The sequence below is a fragment of the Ranitomeya imitator genome, chromosome 4 (genome assembly GCF_032444005.1).
Source record: "Ranitomeya imitator isolate aRanImi1 chromosome 4, aRanImi1.pri, whole genome shotgun sequence".
Taxonomy (NCBI): Eukaryota; Metazoa; Chordata; class Amphibia; order Anura; family Dendrobatidae; genus Ranitomeya; species Ranitomeya imitator.
Window position 1 is genome coordinate 686,834,775 of NC_091285.1, and position 23,863 is coordinate 686,858,637.

The 23,863-nt window shown below is 42.7% G+C and overlaps 1 protein-coding gene across 1 annotated transcript; it reads right to left on the reverse strand.

Annotated features, from left to right (window-relative positions):
- Window positions 1–726: 726 nt before the first annotated feature.
- Window positions 727–23,441, reverse strand: LOC138674704 (extracellular calcium-sensing receptor-like). The gene is made up of 6 exons (XM_069762521.1): window positions 23,275–23,441; window positions 15,198–15,489; window positions 14,117–14,932; window positions 13,689–13,916; window positions 3,937–3,970; window positions 727–1,655 (listed from the first exon to the last, which is right to left on the reverse strand). The coding sequence occupies exons 1-6, from the start codon at window positions 23,439–23,441 to the stop codon at window positions 727–729; spliced, it is 2,466 nt and encodes an 821-aa protein (XP_069618622.1).
- Window positions 23,442–23,863: the final 422 nt, after the last annotated feature.

Genomic DNA, 23,863 nt, shown 5'->3' on the forward strand with positions numbered 1-23,863 from the left:
ACTCCTCGCCGGAGGTGCCAGCATTCTAGGGGCTTATTTCAGCCGGGTCCCTGAATACACATACAGACATGACCACACTGGCCCTGAGCTCGTACATAAATTGACACTAGCGCATGGCCGTGCGGTCATACGCACCTCTTATAGCTGCAGCAAGTACATGACCTTCCTAGAAGGACCAATAAGAGACTGCCACAGACCTTGAACACCTTCAGGACCTTCCTGGAGCACCAATAGGATTTGCTGCAGTACCTGAGCATGTGACGCTTGATCTCCAATGAGAGAGCTTACCCTGGGCATGCTCAGAAGGGGAAAAGTAGGACTTAGTCCCAAAGACGTCTGCTCGCTGCTGACCAGTACTGGCCACAATGGCAGAAGCTGGAAGGACAGCAGTAAGCCTTCGCGCAGTGTCAGACTGAGCATGACGCTGGGACCGACGCCTCTGCTGAGCAGGCTCCACTGCGGCAGGAGAAGAATGGGAGACCGCAGTGGAGATGGCTCGAGATTCCCCCTGTGCAGAGGCAGGAAATCAACCCCTAACACAATATCAACTGCAATATAATGCATGCAAGTGTACTGTTGGCTATATTGTATACATATGTATATATAATTAAATTATATTATTTTTTGAATGATTTTGTGTAAAGTTTTCACGATACTATGGCCTATCAGATATATTTTTGCTTTGGACATATATTTATTCCTAAGGTTATCCAATAAGATATCAGGTCACATTCTGCTGTCCTTAATCACAGGATTCCTGTGTCTGTTCATGACATAGTCTTTAGAGTTCCTATTAGGTTGGAACACTATAATAAAACATTTTGGGACAAACATGCATAATAAAATAGCCCAGCTAGAGGCCATGATTGCAAATATTTCCATTGCTACAGTATATTTTCCTTGTGCACTGAGGGAGGCAGGAATGAAGGACACCCACACACAAAGAAAGGTCAACATGCTGAATGTAATAAACTGGGCTTCATTGAAGCTGTCCGGAAGTCTTCGAACCAGGAAGGCCACTAAGAAGCTTATCGCAGCCAAGAGGAACAAATAACCCAGCATGATCCAGAAAGCGATAAGTGATCCTTCATTACACTCAACAATGATAACTTCAGGGTTAACATGAAAGTCATATTGCATAAAGGGAGGTCTAAGAGAAAGCCAAATAATGCACAAGAGTGCCTGAAATATGGAGCCAGCAGATATTATTACATAAGAAACTCGAGTGTTGGTCCATTTCTTCTTGTTGCTTCTTGGCTTTATGGCCATGAATGCCAATAACACCAATATAGTTTTGGCCAAGATGCAAGATACACAGAGAACAAAAACCATCCCAAATGCGGCCTGTCTCAGGAGACATTTCACAGGCTTGGGATATCCAATGAAAAACAGAGAGCACAGGAAACAAAATGACAAGGATACCAGAAGAAGACAACTTATAGAATAGTTACTGGCCTTTACGAGGGCACTTGACTTATGCAATGCTAAAATCCTCAAAATTATGTACGGTACCAATGAGGATGCCACGTTAGTAATAGCCAAGGTTGTCCCTAAGGGTTCCTCATAGGAGAGGTAATCTTCAGTTTTAGGCACGCATTTTGTTCTTTGAAGATTCGGCCTCTTGTCCCATGGACATTTGAAGCACTCAACAGCATCTGAAATACATAACACAACTATTAGTGATGAGCAAATATACTCGGTGTTAGGGCTAGTGGAACGCACCAAATAATAAGACAGATAGAGTATGGTGCGTTCGCAGCCCGGGGTCCACCGTGCAGCGATGGAACCTGCTGCCAAGTAATGACGGACTATATGGCGGTACTCATAAGTATACACACGTGGGTTAAACTTCACCCAGTGTGAAGGAAGCGATCCTGTTGCGTCACAGGATCACGGTACCGCACATAGAGCGCGAGCAAGTAGTCAGCGAACTCAACCCCAACTAGGATTGAAGTCCGATTAGACCCTTGCTGGCACAACACCGCAACTGGGTGTGTAAGGAAGCTAAATAACAATATTAAGGCACAAGAGTGCATGCGGTGCCGCACTGACGAACGCCACTAACCACCCAGGCTTGGGTAAGGAAAGCACAGAGGAAGTGCACGGCGCCGTACTGGCGGTCACAGCAACTGGACGCAGTAATGTGTGATTCGTGCTGTAGGATAAGTCGGGCGCTAGATAGCAACCATACACCTTCCGCGAACAGACATTCAATAGGGAAGGGGTATCCAAGGACGACTTGCACTCACAACAAACACACATATGCAAATGTACACTAGCGCATGGCCGTGCGGTCATGCGCAGTTTATATAGTTGCAGCACAGGAAGTGGCCACAGAAACTTTGCCCTTCCAAGACCTGCCAAGAGGACCAATGGAATGTGCTGCAGAGCCTGAGCACATGACCCTCGATCTCCAACGGGAGATCTTGCCCTGGGCATGCTCAGTGTGTGCAGACAAGGACTTAGTCCCAGAGAAGTCCGCTCGCTGCTGACCAGCACTGGCTTTAATGGCAGAAGCTGAAGAAGCAGCAGTAACTCTCTGTACAGAGTGAGACTGAGCAAGACGCTGGGACCGACGTCCCTGCTGAGCAGACTCCACTGCGGCTGGATAAGAATGGGAGACCGCAGCGGAGATGGCTCGAGATTCCCCCTGTGCAGAAGCGGGAACTCGAGACCTAACACTCGGTACTTGAGATTTCCCGTGCACGCTCGGGTGTCCTCTGACTATTTTTTAGTGCTCGGAGATTTAGTTTTCTTCACCGCGGCTGGATGATTTACAGCTACTAGCCTGCTTGATTACATGTCGGGATTCCCTAGCAACCAGGCAACCCCCACATGTACTTAGCCTGGCTAATAGCTGTAAATCATTCAGCTGCGGCGATGAAAACTAAATCTCCGAGCACTAAAAAATACTCGGAGGACCCCCGAGTGTGCTCGAGAAATCTCGAGTAACGAGTATATTCGCTCATGACTAACAACTATAGATAATATACAGTAATAAACCAGAAATCATTCATTCATACCAAACCAATGTCCATCACAAACCCAATAATAATTAACTGTAACATCATTGTCCTCCTTGGATAAAGTCTACGTTTTGAAATGTTCTCTTGGCTGCTTGTTGATCCCAAAATGTCTCTTTATTGGAATTCTCAGTGGAAAACTTATCTTTAAGTACATTTCAACAATTAATGTCTATAGCTTCTATAAGCAGCAAATGTAAAACCTGGCATTATTATAATTTACGTTCTAAAACCATTAACAAGGAGATTTGAAGCTCTTGACAGTTGCATAAGTCTGTTCTTGCAATGTGACTTTAGTACGTTACGTTCATAAGGGTGAACCGTTATGTAAAACTTAGCGAGGTTTTTCTCTTTCAGAAGTTCTTTCTCTCCAACAGCAGTTTGTTATAAAATAAACTGCGGTTTACTCACTGTACCCTGGTCTAGCGCTGGCTCTCAGCGTCTGGTATTAGGTGCAGCACCGACATCACGTCAACCATGTGGTAGTCAATCACTGAGCTCAATGAATCTGCCCGTGTAGATGGAACTTCTCCTTCAGTGCCATGAAGTTTACTTATTGGCTGATACGCTGTCGATATGACTTCAGTACCGCAGCAAATAGTGGACAGTGGGAGCAGAAACTCCATATTGAACCCAGGTTTGGTGAGTAAAGAGTGGTATGTTGTTTGCAAACTGCAGGTGGAGACAAATATTTTTTGAAATAGAAATAACTCTACATATAAAGCTAATAGACCTCTGAAACATTTCTAACAGGGCTAACACCTACCATGGCCTATTTGTGTCTTCTTTTTTGACAGATGAGCTTTTGATACCCATCAGACATCATTAATTGGGTGTAACTGTAACCCTAGTGTAGATACACCTCAGGTGTACTGCTCTTAATGGCTATTTGGGGGATTAGAATAATACTCACCTGAATTCCCAGAATTCTTGTATTCTGAGAATTTCTGCAAGAATATTAAAAAGTTGAGCTCTAGCCGAACATAACAGATTACCAAAACATATCCAAAAAACATTGACAAAGTTAGGAATGTGTAAGTTTTTCTCCATTCCCCGTATTAGAGACAAATTTACCTGTCTGGTTGGAAACTTCACCCAAAGGACATGGGACACATTGAAAACAGCAGACGGGTTCTCTAATTTTGGTGGCCTTCCGAAATCCCTGTTCACAGCTATTACTGCAAACCGACTGAGGGACCTAAAGAAAACTTTGTAGTGTTAAATCTCTTAGTGTACGTAGCTAGAAAGTCATCCATGGTATAAATACATGAGCAACATCTCTGAGTAATTTGAAAATGACTGTAAACTTTTACTTAGCAGGCAAACATCTGTGGAAGTGCAATATATGCCATCCATACTAAAGACTTTATTCATCTGTTCAACTTTTTACACAATTTATTGTTTAATGCACCTAAATATTTTTTGATAAAATTAACTCACTTTGCAAAACTCAAGCTCAGGTTTTCCTAAATATGGTAGGATGGGCTGCCTTAATTCGGTAAATTGTAAAATTCTGATTAACGCAGTTTGAGCAAAGAATAGAGGTAATCTTTCTCTGCTGAGAAGTATACTTTTTTGGGGAAAAAAATATTGGCTCCTGAAAGAAAAATTGCTCTAAAATTATGGCCACGAGGTGTTTCTCTCGTGGCACTCTTGTTCTCCTGTTATGAAGTCAAATCCATCAATATTTACAGTCAAGCAGGACTGGTTACATGGAATGGGGGAGTGTGTTTAAAGGCTGGTTGCTGCACCCAATTCTTACACAGATACAGAACATTACATGACTGTATCTGTCTATCACTGTTTTTTGGTCAGTCACTTACGTATGTTCAATTGCCCTATCATTTTTTATAGCAAATCAGCTGTGCAATTTGAACCCTTTTTCCACCCTCAGGTTTGTTTCTTGAACTCGCCTCCTTCCTTGTTATAGAAGACCATCAGTGCTACATTCATTCTCTGAATCCCTCCTCCCTCTCACAGACATAAGTTCCATACACAATGCGGAAGACGCTGCCGCTCTATATAACACCACAATAGCTGTAGCTTTGGAATCTGCTTCCTCCCTAACACATACCAAATCTCGCAAAATCAACAGACAGCCCTGGCACACCAGCCTGACCAAAGAACTGAGGCGAGCTTCCAGGGCTGCTGAGCGCAGATGGATAAGATCCCAATCCAACGAGCACTTCATCGCATTCAAACAGTCCCTCACTACTTTCAAGACCAACACTCGCCACAGCTAAACAAATCTACTTCTCATCTCTCATATCCTCCCTGTCTCACAACCCTAAACAGTTATTCCACACCTTCAATTCTCTCCCCGTCCCCCAGCACCTCCTCCCTCCCCACTTATCTCAGCTGAAGACTTTGCCTCATTTTTCAAGCAGAAAATTGATAACATCAGAGACAGTTTTGGTCAACAACCCCCAGAGCCCTTCTTCCCGACTTCCCAGCCCTCCACCTCCAAAACCAACTTCTCCACCATTACAGAAGATCAACTCTCCACTCTACTCTCAAGATCACATCTGAAAACCTGTGCACTTGACCCGATCCCATCCCACTTCATCCCAAACCTCACCACAGTCTTCATCCCAACCCTAACCCATCTCTTCAACCTATCACTAACAACTGGTGTTTTCCACTCAAGCTTTAAACATGCCTCCATCACACCTATCCTCAAAAAGCCCTCTCTTGACCCATCCTCTGTATCTAGCTATCGCCCTATATCACTTCTCCATTATGCCTCCAAACTACTGGAACAACACGTCTACCTTGAACTGTCCTCCCATCTCTCTTCTTGCTCCCTCTATGACCGCTTTTAATCTGGCTTCCGTTCACACCATTCCACTGAAACTGCCCTAACTAAGGTCACCAATGACCTCTTAACTGCCAAGAGCAAGCGACACTACTCTGTCCTCCTCCTCCTCGACCTGTTGGCTGCCTTTGACACAGTGGACCATTCCCTATTATTACAGACCCTCTCATCCCTTGGCATCACAGACTTGGCCCTATCCTGGATCTCATCATACCTAACAGAACGGACATTCAGCGTCTCCCACTCACACATCACCTCCTCACCTAACCCCCTATCTGTCAGAGTCCTGCAAGGTTCAGTCCTAGGGCCCCTGCTCTTCTCCATTTACACCTTTGGCCTGGGACAGCTCATAGAATCTCATGGCTATCAGTATCACCTCTATGCTGATGACACACAGATCTATATATCTGGACCAGATATCACCTCCCTACTAACCAGAATCCCTCAATGTCTGTCCACTATTTTATCCTTCTTCTCCGCTAGATTTCTGAAACTTAACATGGACAAAACAGAATTCATCATCTTTCCCCCATTTCACGCGACCCCCCCAACGAACCTATCCATTACAGTGCATGGCTGCCCACTCTCCCCAGTCCCACAAGCTCGCTGCCTCGGGGTAATCCTTGACGCTGATCTCTCCTACAAACCACATATCCAAGACCTTTCCACTTCCTGCCGACTTCAACTCAAAAATATTTCACGAATCTGTACATTCCTCAACCAAGAATCTGCAAAAACCCTAGTCCATGCCCTCATCATCTCTCGCCTTGACTACTGCAACCTCCTGCTCTCGCACCCCTCCAATCTATTCTAAACTCTGCTGCCCGACTAATCCACCTGTCCCCCCGCTATTCCCTGGCCACTCCCCTCTGTCAATCCCTTCACTGACTCCCCATTGCCCAGAGACTTCACTACAAAACCCTAACCATGACGTACAAAGCCATCCACACCCTGTCTCCTCCATACATCTGTGACCTCATCTCCCGGTACTTTCCTACACGCAAACTCTGATCCTCACAAGATCTCCTACTCTACTCCCTTCTTATCTCCTCTTCCCACAATCGTATACAAGATTTTTCTCGCGTATCACCCCTACTCTGGAACCCTCTACCACAACACATCAGACTCTCGCCTACCATCGAAACCTTCAAAAAGAACCTGAAGACCCACCTCTTCCGACAAGCCTACAACCTGCAGTAACCACTGATCGACCAAACCGCTGCATGACCAGCTCTATCCTCACCTACTGTATCCTCACCCATCCCTTGTAGATTGTGAGCCTTCGCAGGCAGGGTCCTCTCTCCTCCTGTACCAGTTATGACTTGTATTGTTTAAGATTATTGTACTTGTTTTTATTATGTATACCCCTCCTCACATGTAAAGCACCATGGAATAAATGGTGCTATAACAATGAATAATAATAATAATAATAATAATAATAATAATAATAATAATAATAATTATCCACTTCTTTTCTTTACTTTTGTGGTTTGTGCAGTTTTGTACAAGTTGAAAATGATATGATCTCTGTAAGGGCTTAAGTTAAAGAAAACAAAAAAATTGATGACAGCTTTATTCTTTGGTTCAGTATGATTCCAATGATACCACCTATAGCTTTTTTATGCTCTGGTGCTTTTCGCACAATAAAAACTATTTTATAGAAAAAATAATTATTTTTGCATTGCTTCATTCTGAGAGTTTTTTTTTTTTTTTCCACTGATGGAGATGTATAGCAGCTTGTTTTTTGCTATCTAAGATGACGTTTTTAGAGATACTAATTGTATTTACATTCCCTTTTTTTATTGCATTTTATTCCACTTTTTATAAGGCGATATATCCACGAGCATTGTGGCTTATGGCTTATAACTGTCAGTGCCACACTGACACAAGCCCCTGAGACTATGCTCTGCATATGGTCTGAGGGGCTCACCATAGCCTAGTGACCTGGATGACGTTGCGGGGTCTCCGATCCAAGGGCAGAGGTGTTTTCTTCCCTCTGCCTGCTTGTTAAAGGCAGCGATCACAGCATTTAGGGGGATAAAGTGCTGGAAATGGTACAAGTACCAGTCCTAGCACTGAAAGTCGGATGTCAGCTGTTTGAATCACCTGACAAACGGCAGCGATCACGCACCACAGCCTCTGTGCACTCAAAATCACCTGGACGTGCCGGATGGCATACACCCACGAGTACTAAGAGAACTAAGTAATGTAATAGATAAACCATTATTTCTTATTTTTAGTGACTCTATAGCGACAGGATCTGTTCCGCAGGACTGGCGCATAGCAAATGTGGTGCCAATATTCAAAAAGGGCTCTAAAAGTGAACCTGGAAATTATAGGCCAGTAAGTCTAACCTCTATTGTTGGTAAAATATTTGAAGGGTTTCTGAGGGATGTTATTCTGGATTATCTCAATGAGAATAACTGTTTAACTCCATATCAGCATGGGTTTATGAGAAATCGCTCCTGTCAAACCAATCTAATCAGTTTTTATGAAGAGGTAAGCTATAGGCTGGACCACGGTGAGTCATTGGACGTGGTATATCTCGACTTTTCCAAAGCGTTTGATACCGTGCCGCACAAGAGGTTGGTACACAAAATGAGAATGCTTGGTCTGGGGGAAATTGTGTGTAAATGGGTTAGTAACTGGCTTAGTGATAGAAAGCAGAGGGTGGTTATAAATGGTATAGTCTCTAACTGGGTCGCTGTGACCAGTGGGGTACCGCAGGGGTCAGTATTGGGACCTGTTCTCTTCAACATATTCATTAATGATCTGGTAGAAGGTTTACACAGTAAAATATCGATATTTGCAGATGATACAAAACTATGTAAAGCAGTTAATACAAGAGAAGATAGTATTCTGCTACAGATGGATCTGGATAAGTTGGAAACTTGGGCTGAAAGGTGGCAGATGAGGTTTAACAATGATAAATGTAAGGTTATACACATGGGAAGAGGGAATCAATATCACCATTACACACTGAATGGGAAACCACTGGGTAAATCTGACAGGGAGAAGGACTTGGGGATCCTAGTTAATGATAAACTTACCTGGAGCAGCCAGTGCCAGGCAGCAGCTGCCAAGGCAAACAGGATCATGGGGTGCATTAAAAGAGGTCTGGATACACATGATGAGAGCATTATACTGCCTCTGTACAAATCCCTAGTTAGACCGCACATGGAGTACTGTGTCCAGTTTTGGGCACCGGTGCTCAGGAAGGATATAATGGAACTAGAGAGAGTACAAAGGAGGGCAACAAAATTAATAAAGGGGATGGGAGAACTACAATACCCAGATAGATTAGCGAAATTAGGATTATTTAGTCTAGAAAAAAGACGACTGAGGGGCGATCTAATAACCATGTATAAGTATATAAGGGGACAATACAAATATCTCGCTGAGGATCTGTTTATACCAAGGAAGGTGACGGGCACAAGGGGGCATTCTTTGCGTCTGGAGGAGAGAAGGTTTTTCCACCAACATAGAAGAGGATTCTTTACTGTTAGGGCAGTGAGAATCTGGAATTGCTTGCCTGAGGAGGTGGTGATGGCGAACTCAGTCGAGGGGTTCAAGAGAGGCCTGGATGTCTTCCTGGAGCAGAACAATATTGTATCATACAATTATTAGGTTCTGTAGAAGGACGTAGATCTGGGGATTTATTATGATGGAATATAGGCTGAACTGGATGGACAAATGTCTTTTTTCGGCCTTACTAACTATGTTACTATGTTACTATGTAATACCTTCAAGGTCGGTAAGTAATATCCAACCATGAGGTAGTGATGACATCCAAAGTCGGAAAGGGGTTAAAATTAAACAAGAAGAAAAATGGGCCAATGCAAAACTTTGGGCACCCTTGGAGATGTGTGTGCTCAGATAACTTTGATCAAGGTTTCAGACCTTAATTAGCCTGTTAGGGTTAGGGTTTGTTCACTATTATTGTTAGGAAAGGTCAGGTGATGGGACTTTTTCAGCTTTATAAAAATCTAGCCTTCTCTAACCTTATAGAAGCTAAGCAGCTGTCTCGCACTCTGAAAATGAAAATGGTGCAGGCCGTCATAGCAGGAGATGGCTATAAGAACATAGCAAAGCGTTTTCAAGTTGTCCTTTCCTCAGTTCAAAATGCAATTAAGAAATGGCAGGTACCAGGAACCGTGAGGTTAAGATAAGGTCTGGGAGACCAAGGAAAATTTCAGTGAGAGCTGCTCGTAGCATTGCTAGAGAGGCATATCAGAATCACCTCTTGACTGCAAAAGACCTTCAGAAGGATTTAGCAGACTCTTTAGCTGTGGTAAATTGTTTTACCGTTCAGAGACATCTGCACAAATATGGCCTGCATGGAAGAGTCATCAGAAGAAAACCTCTCCTGCATCCTCACCATAAAATTATGTGTCAGAAGTATGCAAAAGAACAGCTTAGCAAGCCTATTGCATTTTTTAAATCAAATCCTATGGACTGATGAGGCAAAATAAAACTCTTTGGCCACAGTGATTAAAGATATTTGTGAAGAAAAAAGGGTGCAGAATTTTAAGAAAAGAACATCTCAACAAAGATTAAGCATGGGGGTGGATCGATCATGCTTTGAGGTTGTGCCGCAGCCAATGGCACGGGGAACATTTCAAAGAGAAAAGAGGAAGAGGATGGCTTCTACAAATGGATAATGATCCTAAACACACATCAAAATCCACAATAGATGACCTCAAAACGAGCAAGGTGAATGTCCCTCACAGACTCCTGATCTGAACGTCATTGAAAATCTGTGGCTAGACCCCAAAATAGCAGAGGATGCAACATAACCCAGGAATCTCACAGAATTGAAGGGATTCTCCAGGGATGAATTGATGAAAAACCCTCAAACAAAAATTTTCTTTAGTCTGTCTACAAAAAGCCTTTACAAGCTATGATTCTAAAAGCGTTTACAAGCTGTGATTCTAAAAGCGTTTACAAGCTGTGATTCTAAAAGCGTTTACAAGCTGTGATTCTAAAAGCGTTTACAAGCTGTGATTCTTGCAAAAAGGAGGTTCTAATAGGTACTAACCATGCAGGGTGCCCAAACTTTTGTATCTGCTCATTTTCCTTTTTCTAATTTTTAATATTACAAAAATGACAATATTCAGTATATATTTCTTTTCCTTGCCTAAAATTCAAAGGAAATGTGTCATCTATAACTTTAAGCCTTTCAGAGATCATTTAATGTTCAACTTGTTTAGTTCACTTCCTAATATCAGTAATTTTGATCAGGTGTGCACACGCTTTTACCTGCTACTGTAGAAAGATAGTCGATGATAGATAGATAGATAGATAGATAGATAGATAGATAGATAGATAGATAGATAGAAAGATAGATAGATATGTGGACATTTTTTCTTCTTGCCGAAGAGCATTGGGCTTGTTCTGTACTAGGTTGTACATTTAGATAACGTTTTCATCCATATGATAGGTAAACTTTAAGTCAATGGAAGTAGACATTTTGGACTACCAAAAATCAAGGCATATATTTGAAAAGTCTTTTGTTGAGGACCTTGAAGGTAATTGGCCTTATCAAGTTATTATCGATCAACCAGATAGACGATAAAAGGTATAAATGATTAGATTAATTTTGGCCATAATGCAGAGACTGACACAGATCACTAATAAAGGAGCAATGTCTGTGGTTCAGCCTTAGCCACAAGATTGCATTCGGAGGAGTTGAATGAAGCACCATTTGCACTACTAAAGCAGGATGGCACCATTGAAGCTCTAAAAAACTATAGGGAGAAAAATACTTTATCTAAAAAACTAATTAAAGCTGCCAAAAAGGAAACAGAGAAGCACATTGCTAAGGAGAGTAAAACTAATCCCAAACTGTTCTTCAACTATATCAATAGTAAAAGAATAAAAACTGAAAATGTAGGCCCCTTAAAAAATAGTGAGGAAAGAATGGTTGTAGATGACGAGGAAAAAGCTAACATATTAAACACCTTCTTCTCCACGGTATTCACGGTGGAAAATGAAATGCTAGGTGAAATCCCAAGAAACAATGAAAACCCTATATTAAGGGTCACCAATCTAACCCAAGAAGAGGTGCGAAACCGGCTAAATAAGATTAAAATAGATAAATCTCCGGGTCCGGATGGCATACACCCACGAGTACTAAGGGAACTAAGTAATGTAATAGATAAACCATTATTTCTTATTTTTAGGGACTCTATAGCGACAGGATCTGTTCCGCAGGACTGGCGCATAGCAAATGTGGTGCCAATATTCAAAAAGGGCTCTAAAAGTGAACCTGGAAATTATAGGCCAGTAAGTCTAACCTCTATTGTTGGTAAAATATTTGAAGGGTTTCTGAGGGATGTTATTCTGGATTATCTCAATGAGAATAACTGTTTAACTCCATATCAGCATGGGTTTATGAGAAATCGCTCCTGTCAAACCAATCTAATCAGTTTTTATGAAGAGGTAAGCTATAGGCTGGACCACGGTGAGTCATTGGACGTGGTATATCTCGATTTTTCCAAAGCGTTTGATACCGTGCCGCACAAGAGGTTGGTACACAAAATGAGAATGCTTGGTCTGGGGGAAAATGTGTGTAAATGGGTTAGTAACTGGCTTAGTGATAGAAAGCAGAGGGTGGTTATAAATGGTATAGTCTCTAACTGGGTCGCTGTGACCAGTGGGGTACCGCAGGGGTCAGTATTGGGACCTGTTCTCTTCAACATATTCATTAATGATCTGGTAGAAGGTTTACACAGTAAAATATCGATATTTGCAGATGATACAAAACTATGTAAAGCAGTTAATACAAGAGAAGATAGTATTCTGCTACAGATGGATCTGGATAAGTTGGAAACTTGGGCTGAAAGGTGGCAGATGAGGTTTAACAATGATAAATGTAAGGTTATACACATGGGAAGAAGGAATCAATATCACCATTACACACTGAACGGGAAACCACTGGGTAAATCTGACAGGGAGAAGGACTTGGGGATCCTAGTTAATGATAAACTTACCTGGAGCAGCCAGTGCCAGGCAGCAGCTGCCAAGGCAAACAGGATCATGGGGTGCATTAAAAGAGGTCTGGATACACATGATGAGAGCATTATACTGCCTCTGTACAAATCCCTAGTTAGACCGCACATGGAGTACTGTGTCCAGTTTTGGGCACCGGTGCTCATGAAGGATATAATGGAACTAGAGAGAGTACAAAGGAGAGCAACAAAATTAATAAAGGGGATGGGAGAACTACAATACCCAGATAGATTAGCGAAATTAGGATTATTTAGTCTAGAAAAAAGACGACTGAGGGGCGATCTAATAACCATGTATAAGTATATAAGGGGACAATACAAATATCTCGCTGAGGATCTGTTTATACCAAGGAAGGTGACGGGCACAAGGGGGCATTCTTTGCGTCTGGAGGAGAGAAGGTTTTTCCACCAACATAGAAGAGGATTCTTTACTGTTAGGGCAGTGAGAATCTGGAATTGCTTGCCTGAGGAGGTGGTGATGGTGAACTCAGTCGAGGGGTTCAAGAGAGGCCTGGATATCTTCCTGGAGCAGAACAATATTGTATCATACAATTATTAGGTTCTGTAGAAGGACGTAGATCTGGGGATTTATTATGATGGAATATAGGCTGAACTGGATGGACAAATGTCTTTTTTCGGCCTTACTAACTATGTTACTATGTTACTATGTTACCAGGTTGTGCATCCCTTCTGGCACTGAAGGTATAGGCCACTCTATCCAAATTTAGGGTCACAATTACCCCATTAGTGGGATCCCAGCACAGAGAAGATGACTTGCCTACACTATGAGAAACAGATCCTTCTCATCCAATTCTTCATTATACAAATCACCAGGCCTACCTGTCTGTCTCCATTATCCCATAGTAGAACGTCAGTCTTAATTGAGAAGATCCCATTGCGAGAAGTAGTGGTGTCGTAGCTACCGACTTTTACTAGTTGTATGGTTCCTTCTGGCCCTTGCTTCCAGTTAACGATGTCGTAGACTGCCGGAGGATCTCCATTTTCATCAAAGTAAAATACCTTCCCGTTACTCAACATCACCTCCACCTTCTTCATATAATACAGGAGCTGGGAGACGACAACACAGATTTTAGCTTTGACATCAACTTTCTCATTTATTGCTATTTGTTTGTGAATTTGCTGACATTTACTGCTAATTATTCACTTCCACCTTTAATTGCAAGGTTAACTATATCATTGTGCTGACAAAACTGTAAGATAAATGAAACTCGTATTAGAATACTATAAAGAATGGCGATGTAGATTACCTGCATTGGCTTAAATGTCCAAATGTCAGCACAGGTTTTATTATGAAATGGTCCTTCTCCGTTTTTACAAGTCTGAAGATCGTTTAAAGCTTTACCAAAAACATGCCCTGCGGTGTAGACATTGTAGGTGGCTCTGAGGTTGGAGACGTCGTTGTAGCTACTTTGGACATTTGTTAGACTTTCTGTCCCTAAACATCGTCTGCTTTTTGTTCCATTTTCCATATCTAAAAATGTACAGTTGAAAACTTCCTCCCAGAATAACTTTACCCAAGGCTGTCGTAAATCAGAGAAAGAATGGATTTCTTGTAAAAAGTGTTTAAACCCTGGAATGCTCCCACTGTAGAGTGCAAGACCAATGGTGCCCGAGAAAACTGGAGCGAATCTCTCTGCCGAGAATAGAGAAGATGTTGACCAACCTTCACTTGCAACAAATATTTTCTCTCTCATATTTTGTCTTAACATCTCTTCTGCAATTGGGATGAAGTCAAGTTCAGTAGAGAAGACAATGATTACCTTCGCGGAGGACTTCTTAATGATTTTCACTATCTGTTGAGCATTCCGGTCAGCTCGGCTTACCAGAATATATTCAGTGAATGCTACGCAAGCTCCAGCCTTCACTATCTCTTGTTTGACCAGCTGTATTCCCTGATGACCATAGTCGTTCTCCACAGCTACCAGTCCCACCCAAGTCCATCCAAAATACAACACCAGCTTGGCAAGGCCCTGAGACTGAAATGCGTCACTGGGTACGGTCCTGAAGAAGGAGGGGAACTTGGTCCTGTCACTCAGAAGACGACTTGTTGAGAAATGGCTGATCTGATTACAAGAAAACAAAATTTTTGTTTAAATGGAAATAAGATCTAAAACCACATTAAAAAAGATCTAAAAACACTTTTGGGTGCTATAATTAGGGCAATGCTACTATGAAAGTCTACCGGTTTCATTGGATTTGTTTATTGGTGTTGGGGAGGGATCTTAGGGTGCTATGGGAATATTGGAGACATAAAGTATCTCACAGTAGTAGGCATGGTTACACATGCAGCAAATATTTCAGTATCAAGACACGGGAGATGGTACTGACCTGTGGATACCTAAAGAGGCCAAGAACATGAGCCAGTAGAAGTGAATTTGAAGATACTGCGGCCCCTATGACACCACCGAGAGGGATATCCAATAGACAGCGGTAGTTGGGGATGACTGTTCTGAATCCTGTGAGAACTTGTAAGGTTCCTTCTAAGTCATAATGAAGGACATTACAGGAGTCGTAGACTTGGTAGCCAAGTGTTAAGTTGGGCAGAATACTGGTATTATTATTAATCTCTTGAATAGCAAATTTTAGAGCCTGGATCTGCTGATAACTCTCAAGATGAAACCTGTGGGATACGATATAAAAAAATAGAAGATGAGCTCAGAAGAGACATAAAATATCTTATTGAAAAAAAAAGAAGCATCGCTTATAAAGTGGTATTATTCCATTGTGTATGGGTGATACATGAGAGATTGCTTGTTGACGGATTAGACAGAATGATAGGGTTCCAGAAGTAGCAAATGGACATGTGCTCTGATACCTAAAAGAGCTTAAAGACTCATAAAAAAAACATAAAAAAATAAAATACTGCATATTTAAAATAATACCACCATGCAGTGTCAATAGAGATTCCTTATATAGTGCTAAAACAATACGACCATACGGTGGCCTGGTGGTGCCGTCGTATTTAACAATAGTCAAAGCAGACTGCTACACTTTGACTAAATTACACCGGAATACAAGACCCAAATATTAGTCTCCTATGGTGTCCATAAAATAGTGCATAAAGCCCCATAATACTGCAATATAGATCAGAGTAGGAGACAAAATTGAATGTCTTTAACGTAGACCTCTGACACGCATGCTACTGAATGCACTATAGAAAGACCTGCAATATGTCGGCACTACTGTTATACAGGGTGTGGTCACACATGCTCTATCCTGCCACTGTTTGTGGGGCATTCTACTAGTATTCATTATATTGATACCACCAGAATGTGAGCAATGGATAAACAAGGGACCCAATCAAGCAAATAGGTGATGTTTAGAATTTAAAGTTTATTTTAATAAGGATATGGTAAGCAATAATCCACAAAAATTAAAAATATAATATTAAAAATATATATATATATATATATATCACATAATTAATACACAAACTACGCACGTATGCTGGACCGAAGAAAATGTGCCAACTACATCAATATATATAGGCAAGATTTTTAATACAAGAGAACCCCTGGAAAAATAATAAATATAATATAATTCATAACACTGTGCTGGTACTATATTTGCACTTTGACTACACAGGTACTGTCCTACAGGCTCTATGCTGGTGCCATAGTTACACTGTGACAACACTGATTGTGCCCTACAGGCACTGTGCTGGTGCTATTGTTACACTCAGACCACACTGGAACTGGAACTGCCCTACAGGTGCTGTGCTGGTGCTATTGTTACATTTGGACTACACTGGTACTGTCCTACAGGCACTTTGCTGGTGCTATTGTTATACTTGGACAACATGGATCATATCCTACAGTCACTGTAGTGGTGCTAATGTCACACTTGGACAGCACTGATTGTGCCCTACAGCCGCTGTGCTGGAGCTATTGTAATACACAGACTACACTGGTAGTGTCCTACAGACTCTGTGCTACTGCTATTGTTACAATCCAACTACACTGGTAGTGTCCTACAGTCACTCTGCTATTTTTATACTTGGTCTACACTGATAGTGTCCTACAGGTGCTGTGCTGGTGCTATTGTTATACTCTGACTACAGTGGTAATATCCTACAGGCGATGTGCTGATACTATTGTTATACTCGGACTACTCTGGTACTGAACTACATGTGCTGTGGTGGTGCTATTGTTACACTCATACTACACCGGTACTGTCGTACAGGTGTTTTGCTCGTGCTAATGTTACACTTGGACAACACAGGCAGCGCCCTACAGTCACTGTGCTGGTACTGTTGTTATACTCAGACTACACAGGTACTGTCTTACAGGCGCTGTGCTGGTGCTGTTGTTATACTCAGACTACGCAGGTACTGTCTTACAGGCGTTGTGCTGGTGCTGTTGTTATACTCAGACTACACAGGTACTGTCTTACAGGCGCTGTGCTGGTGCTGTTGTTATACTCAGACTACGCAGGTACTGTCTTACAGGCGTTGTGCTGGTGCTGTTGTTAAACTTGAACTACACTGATCGTGTCCTACAGGCACTGTGCTGGTGTTATTGTTACATTTGGACTACACTGGTACTCTCCTACAGGCGCTGTGCTGATGCTATTGTTACACTCGAACTACACAGGTAGTGTCCTTCAGGCGCTGTGCTGGTGCTATTATTATACGTGTAATACACTGGTAGTGTCCTTTAGGCACTGTGCTGGTATTATTGTTATAGTCAAACATCAGTGGTAATGTCCTACAGATACTCTGCTTGTACTATTTTTATACTCGGGCTACAGTAGTAGTGTCCTACAGGCTCTGTGGTGTTACTATTGTTACACTCGACAACACTGGTACTGTTCTATAGGCACTGTGCTGGTACTATTGTTATACTCAGACTACAGTGGTACTGTCCTACAGGTACTTTGCTGTTGCTATAATTATACTTGGACTACATGGATCATGTCCTACAGGCACTGTGCTGGTGTTATTGTTACACACAGAGTACACTGGTAGTGTCCTCCAGGCACTGTGCTGGTACTATTCTTAAACTCGGACTACACAGGTACTGTCTTACAGGCACTATGATGGTGCAATATTTACACTGGGACTACACTGATTGTGTCCTACAGGCACTTTGCTGGGGTTATTGTTACACTCAGACCGCACTGGAACTGGAATTGCCCTACAGGTGCTGTGCTGTTGCTATTGTAACATTATGACTACACTGGCAGTGTCCTACAGGAACTACGCTGGTGCTATTGTTACTTTTGGACTACACTGGTATTATCCTACCGGCACTGCGCTGGTGCTATTGTTATACTTGGATTACACTGATCGTGTCCTACAGTCACAGTAGTGGTGTTAATGTCACACTGAGACAGCACTGATCGTGTCCTACAGCCACTGCTATTGTTACACTGTACACAGACTACACTGGTAGTGTCCTACAGTCACTGTGTTGGTGCTATTTTTACACTTGGTCTACAATGATAGTGTCATACAGGCACTGTGCTGGTGCTATTGTTATACTCAGACTACAGTGGTAATTTCCTACAGTCACTGTGCTGGTACTATAGTTATACTCTGGTACTGAACTACAAGTGCTGTGGTGGTGCTATTGTTACACTCATACTACACCGGTACTGTCATACAGGTGCTTTGCTCGTGCTGTTGTTACACTCGGACTAAACTGGTACTGTCCTACTGTTGTTATTGTTTCACTCGGACTACACTGGTAGTGTCCTACAGGCACTGTGCTGATGCTATTATTACACTCGGACTACACTAGCATTGTCCTTGCACTAGCATTGTGCTGGTATTATTGTAATACTAGAACTACAGTGGTAATGTCCTACAGATACTCTGCTTTTACTATTGTTATACTCGGGCTAAAGTGGTAGTGTCCTACAGGCACTGTTGTGTTACTATTGTTACACTCGGACTACACAGGTACTCTCCTACAGGTACAGTGCTGTTGCTATTGTTACACTTGGACTACACTGATCATGTCCTACAGGCGCTGTGCTGGTGTTTTTGTTACATTTGGACTACACTAGTTCTCTCCCACAGGCGCTGTGCTGGTGCTATTGTTATACTCGATCTACACTAGTTCTCTCCCACAGGCGCTGTGCTGGTGCTATTGTTATACTCGATCTACACTAGTTCTCTCCCACAGGCGCTGTGCTGGTGCTATTGTTATACTCGATCTACACTAGTTCTCTCCCACAGGCGCTGTGCTGGTGTTATTGTTATACTCGATCTACACTGGTTCTCTCCCACAGGCGCTGTGCTGGTGCTATTGTTATACTCGATCTACACTGGTTCTCTCCCACAGGCGCTGTGCTGGTGCTATTGTTATACTCGATCTACACTAGTTCTCTCCCACAGGCGCTGTGCTGGTGTTATTGTTATACTCGATCTACACTGGTTCTCTCCCACAGGCGCTGTGCTGGTGTTATTGTTATACTCGATCTACACTGGTTCTCTCCCACAGGCGCTGTGCTGGTGTTATTGTTATACTCGATCTACACTAGTTCTCTCCCACAGGCGCTGTGCTGGTGCTATTGTTATACTCGATCTACACTGGTTCTCTCCCACAGGCGCTGTGCTGGTGCTATTGTTATACTCGATCTACACTAGTTCTCTCCCACAGGCGCTGTGCTGGTGTTATTGTTATACTCGATCTACACTGGTTCTCTCCCACAGGCGCTGTGCTGGTGCTATTGTTATACTCGATCTACACTGGTTCTCTCCCACAGGCGCTGTGCTGGTGCTATTGTTATACTCGATCTACACTAGTTCTCTCCCACAGGCGCTGTGCTGGTGTTATTGTTATACTCGATCTACACTGGTTCTCTCCCACAGGCGCTGTGCTGGTGCTATTGTTATACTCGATCTACACTGGTTCTCTCCCACAGACGCTGTGCTGGTGCTATTGTTATACTCGATCTACACTAGTTCTCTCCCACAGGCGCTGTGCTGGTGCTATTGTTATACTCGATCTACACTAGTTCTCTCCCACAGGCGCTGTGCTGGTGTTATTGTTATACTCGATCTACACTGGTTCTCTCCCACAGGCGCTGTGCTGGTGCTATTGTTATACTCGATCTACACTGGTTCTCTCCCACAGACGCTGTGCTGGTGCTATTGTTATACTCGATCTACACTAGTTCTCTCCCACAGGCGCTGTGCTGGTGCTATTGTTATACTCGATCTACACTAGTTCTCTCCCACAGGCGCTGTGCTGGTGCTATTGTTATACTCGATCTACACTGGTTCTCTCCCACAGGCGCTGTGCTGGTGCTATTGTTATACTCGATCTACACTGGTTCTCTCCCACAGGCGCTGTGCTGGTGCTATTGTTATACTCGATCTACACTGGTTCTCTCCCACAGACGCTGTGCTGGTGCTATTGTTATACTCAAACTACACTGGTAGTGCCTAATGTCACTATGCTGGGGGTATTGTTGCACTTGGACTACACTGATCATGTCCTACAGGCGCTGTGCTGGTGCTTTTGTTACAATCGGACTACAATGGCAGTGTCCTACAGGCGCTGTGCTGGTGCTATTGTTATACTTAGACTACACTTGGCCTGTCCTGCAGGCGCTGTGCTGCTGCTATTATTACAATCGAACTACACTGGTAGTGTCCTACAGGCGCTGTGCTGGTCCTATTGTTATACTCAGGCTACAGTGGTAATGTCCTACAGGTGATGTGCTGGTATTATTATTATTCACGTTCTACACTGGTAGTGTTCTTCAGGTACTCTGCTGGTATTATTATTACACTAGAACGACAGTGGTAAAGTCCTACAGATACTCTGTTTGCACTATTTTTATACTTATTCTACAGTGGTAGTGTCCTACAGGCACTGTGGTGTTACTATTGTTACACTCGGACTACACTGTTAGTGTCCTACAGGCACTGTGCTGGTCCTATTGTTATACTCACACTTCAATGATTCTGCCCTACAGGCGCTTTGCTGATGCTATTGTTATACTTAGAATGCACTGGTAGTGTCCTAGAGGCGCTGTGCTGGTGCTATTATTACACTTGGACTTCACTGGCAGTATCCTACAGATGCTGTGCTGGTAATATTGTTACACTCCGACTACACTGATCTTGTCCTACAGGCACTGTGCTGGTGCTATTGTTATACACAGACAACACTTTTACTGTCCTGCAGGTGCTGTTCTGGTGCTATTATTATACTCAGACTACACTGGTACTGTTCTACAGACACTGTGCTGGTGCTGTTACACACAGATTACACTCGTAGTGTCCTACAGTCACTCTGTTGGTGATATTTTTTTACTCAGACTACACTGCTTCTGTCCTACAGTCATTGTGCTGGTGCTATTGTTATGCTCGTACTACATTGGTAATGTCCTACAGGCGTTGTGCTCGTGCTATTGTTACATTCAGGCTACATTTATCATGTCCTACCAGCACTGTGCTGGTACTGTTGTTACACTCAGACTACACTAGTAGTGTCTTACAGGCACTGTGTTGGTGCTATTGTTATTCTCGGACTTCTCAGGTTGTGTCTTACAGGCACTGTGTTGGTGCTATTGTTATTCTCGGACTTCTCAGGTTGTGTCTTACAGGCACTGTGTTGGTGCTATTGTTATTCTCGGACTTCTCAGGTTGTGTCTTACTGGCACTGTGCTGGTGCTCTTCCTATTCTGAGACTATACTGGTACTATCGTGCAGGCTCTGTGCTGGTGCTAATGTTACATTTGTACTAAACTAGTACTGTCCTACAGGCACTTTGCTGATACTATTGTTACACTCAGACTACACTAGTAGTGTCTTACAGGCACTGTGTTGGTGCTATTGTTATTCTCGGACTTCTCAGGTTGTGTCTTACTGGCACTGTGTTGGTGCTATTGTTATTCTCGGACTTCTCAGGTTGTGTCTTACTGGCACTATGTTGGTGCTATTGTTATTCTCGGACTTCTCAGGTTGTGTCTTACTGGCACTATGTTGGTGCTATTGTTATTCTCGGACTTCTCAGGTTGTGTCTTACTGGCACTATGTTGGTGCTATTGTTATTCTCGGACTTCTCAGGTTGTGTCTTACAGGCACTGTGTTGGTGCTATTGTTATTCTCGGACTTCTCAGGTTGTGTCTTACAGGCACTGTGTTGGTGCTATTGTTATTCTCGGACTTCTCAGGTTGTGTCTTACAGGCACTGTGTTGGTGCTATTGTTATTCTCGGACTTCTCAGGTTGTGTCTTACAGGCACTGTGCTGGTGCTCTTCCTATTCTCAGACTATACTGGTACTATCGTGCAGGCTCTGTGCTGGTGCTAATGTTACATTTGTACTAAACTAGTACTGTCCTTCAGGCACTTTGCTGATACTATTGTTATACTCAGACTGCACTGGTAGTGTCCTGCAGGCACTGTGTCCACTATATTAGTGTTACTATCATACTGGCATGAATTTGCTACATGCACTAAACTGCTAACATCGCTCTTCATGTGCTATGTTGATAATATAATGCATTCATATTTCCATCATGCATTGACTATTTTGGTTCTTTTGTTCCACATACCACTGTGAACGTTAAAGGGCTGAATAATGTGTAATTTATTATGTAGCAAAGCCAGGTAGGCTAGGGTTAAGTCCTAGCACTGCAGGTCTTGATTACACACTCCTAATAAGCACTGACTAAGAACCAGGAAATGGTTTCACCATGTGAAATTCTACAGGGAGTTCAGCTGAGGGGAATGTGTGGAAGCTGGTGAGTGACCAGCCAAAATGTGAGCTGTAGCTGTGAGGGAGACAAGCTAGAATGGAGACTGCATGAGTCAGCCAGGAAAGCGGAGCAGTCTGTGTGTAGGAGCCTGTTCACTGTGAACTGTGCATGGAGTTGAACCCGTCTATTTGAAGCTGGAAGCTGGTGGAGCTCAGACCGAAGGGGATAATGGGACAGGTAGGGTCGTACCGCTTTGTGAATAAAGTTTGTTCCTGGAGAAAGGACTGTAAATTGTTCAGGTGAGCTCGCACTGATATATCCCTGCTGAATGAACTGTTTATCTGCTATTATATATTTGTGCCAGAAGAGGCTTCTTTCATTTTAGATCCTTGGAGTTTTATTTAAGAAATACAACTGCACATGTTTTAACCAAATCGTATTGTTTGTGTGAACTTTACCTAATGACTAACGAGAGGGAGAATTCGTACAATTGGCACTGTTTAAATAAAAAATAGTATTACTATACTGAGACTTTTGTTATACATCTACTATACCGGTAGTATGATCACACCCACAGTACATTCATCACACTGGGGATATTCATTCATGTTCACTTTACTGGTATTATTATCCTACTGTTACATGTGCACTACAGCACTACTGGTACTAATGTCACTAATTTCCAAGTGTTATTACACATGTATATAAGCTCTGTGCTTGTACTGTTGTTACATACCTTGTATTTTACATGAGGTTTTTACCAATGTAGAAATGCTGAGCTTTTAATATGATGTAACTTATGTGTGCTATGTAGTGATGAGCGAGTATACTCATTACTTGAGATTTCCCAATCATGCTCAGGTTTTCTCTGACAATAAGTGCTCGGACATTTAGTTTCTGTCTCCATAGTTGCATGATTTGCAGCTGCTGGACAGCCTGAATACATGTGGGAATTCCCTAACAAATAGGCAATCCCCACAGGTACTCAGGCTGTCTAGCAGTCACAAATCATGCAGTTACGACGACAGAACCGAAATCTCCGGGCACTTCCAAATACTTGGAGATCACCTGGGCATGCTCGGGAAATCTCGTGTAATGAGTATACTCGCTCTTCAATAGTGCTATGTGTTATCTATGGCTTCACGTAGGACTGCAGGTACAACAATTACATTATTCGAAATCACAATAAAGCCTCCAATTCAAGCACAAACTCGATGCAGCTACACTAGAATATATTTTTCTAGAACATTTTACTTTGCTGTTACTATTCTTGATCTATTCTAGTGGATTGTGACATGCCCATCATTGACCAGTAATATTCTGCCTTCCCCACAGCG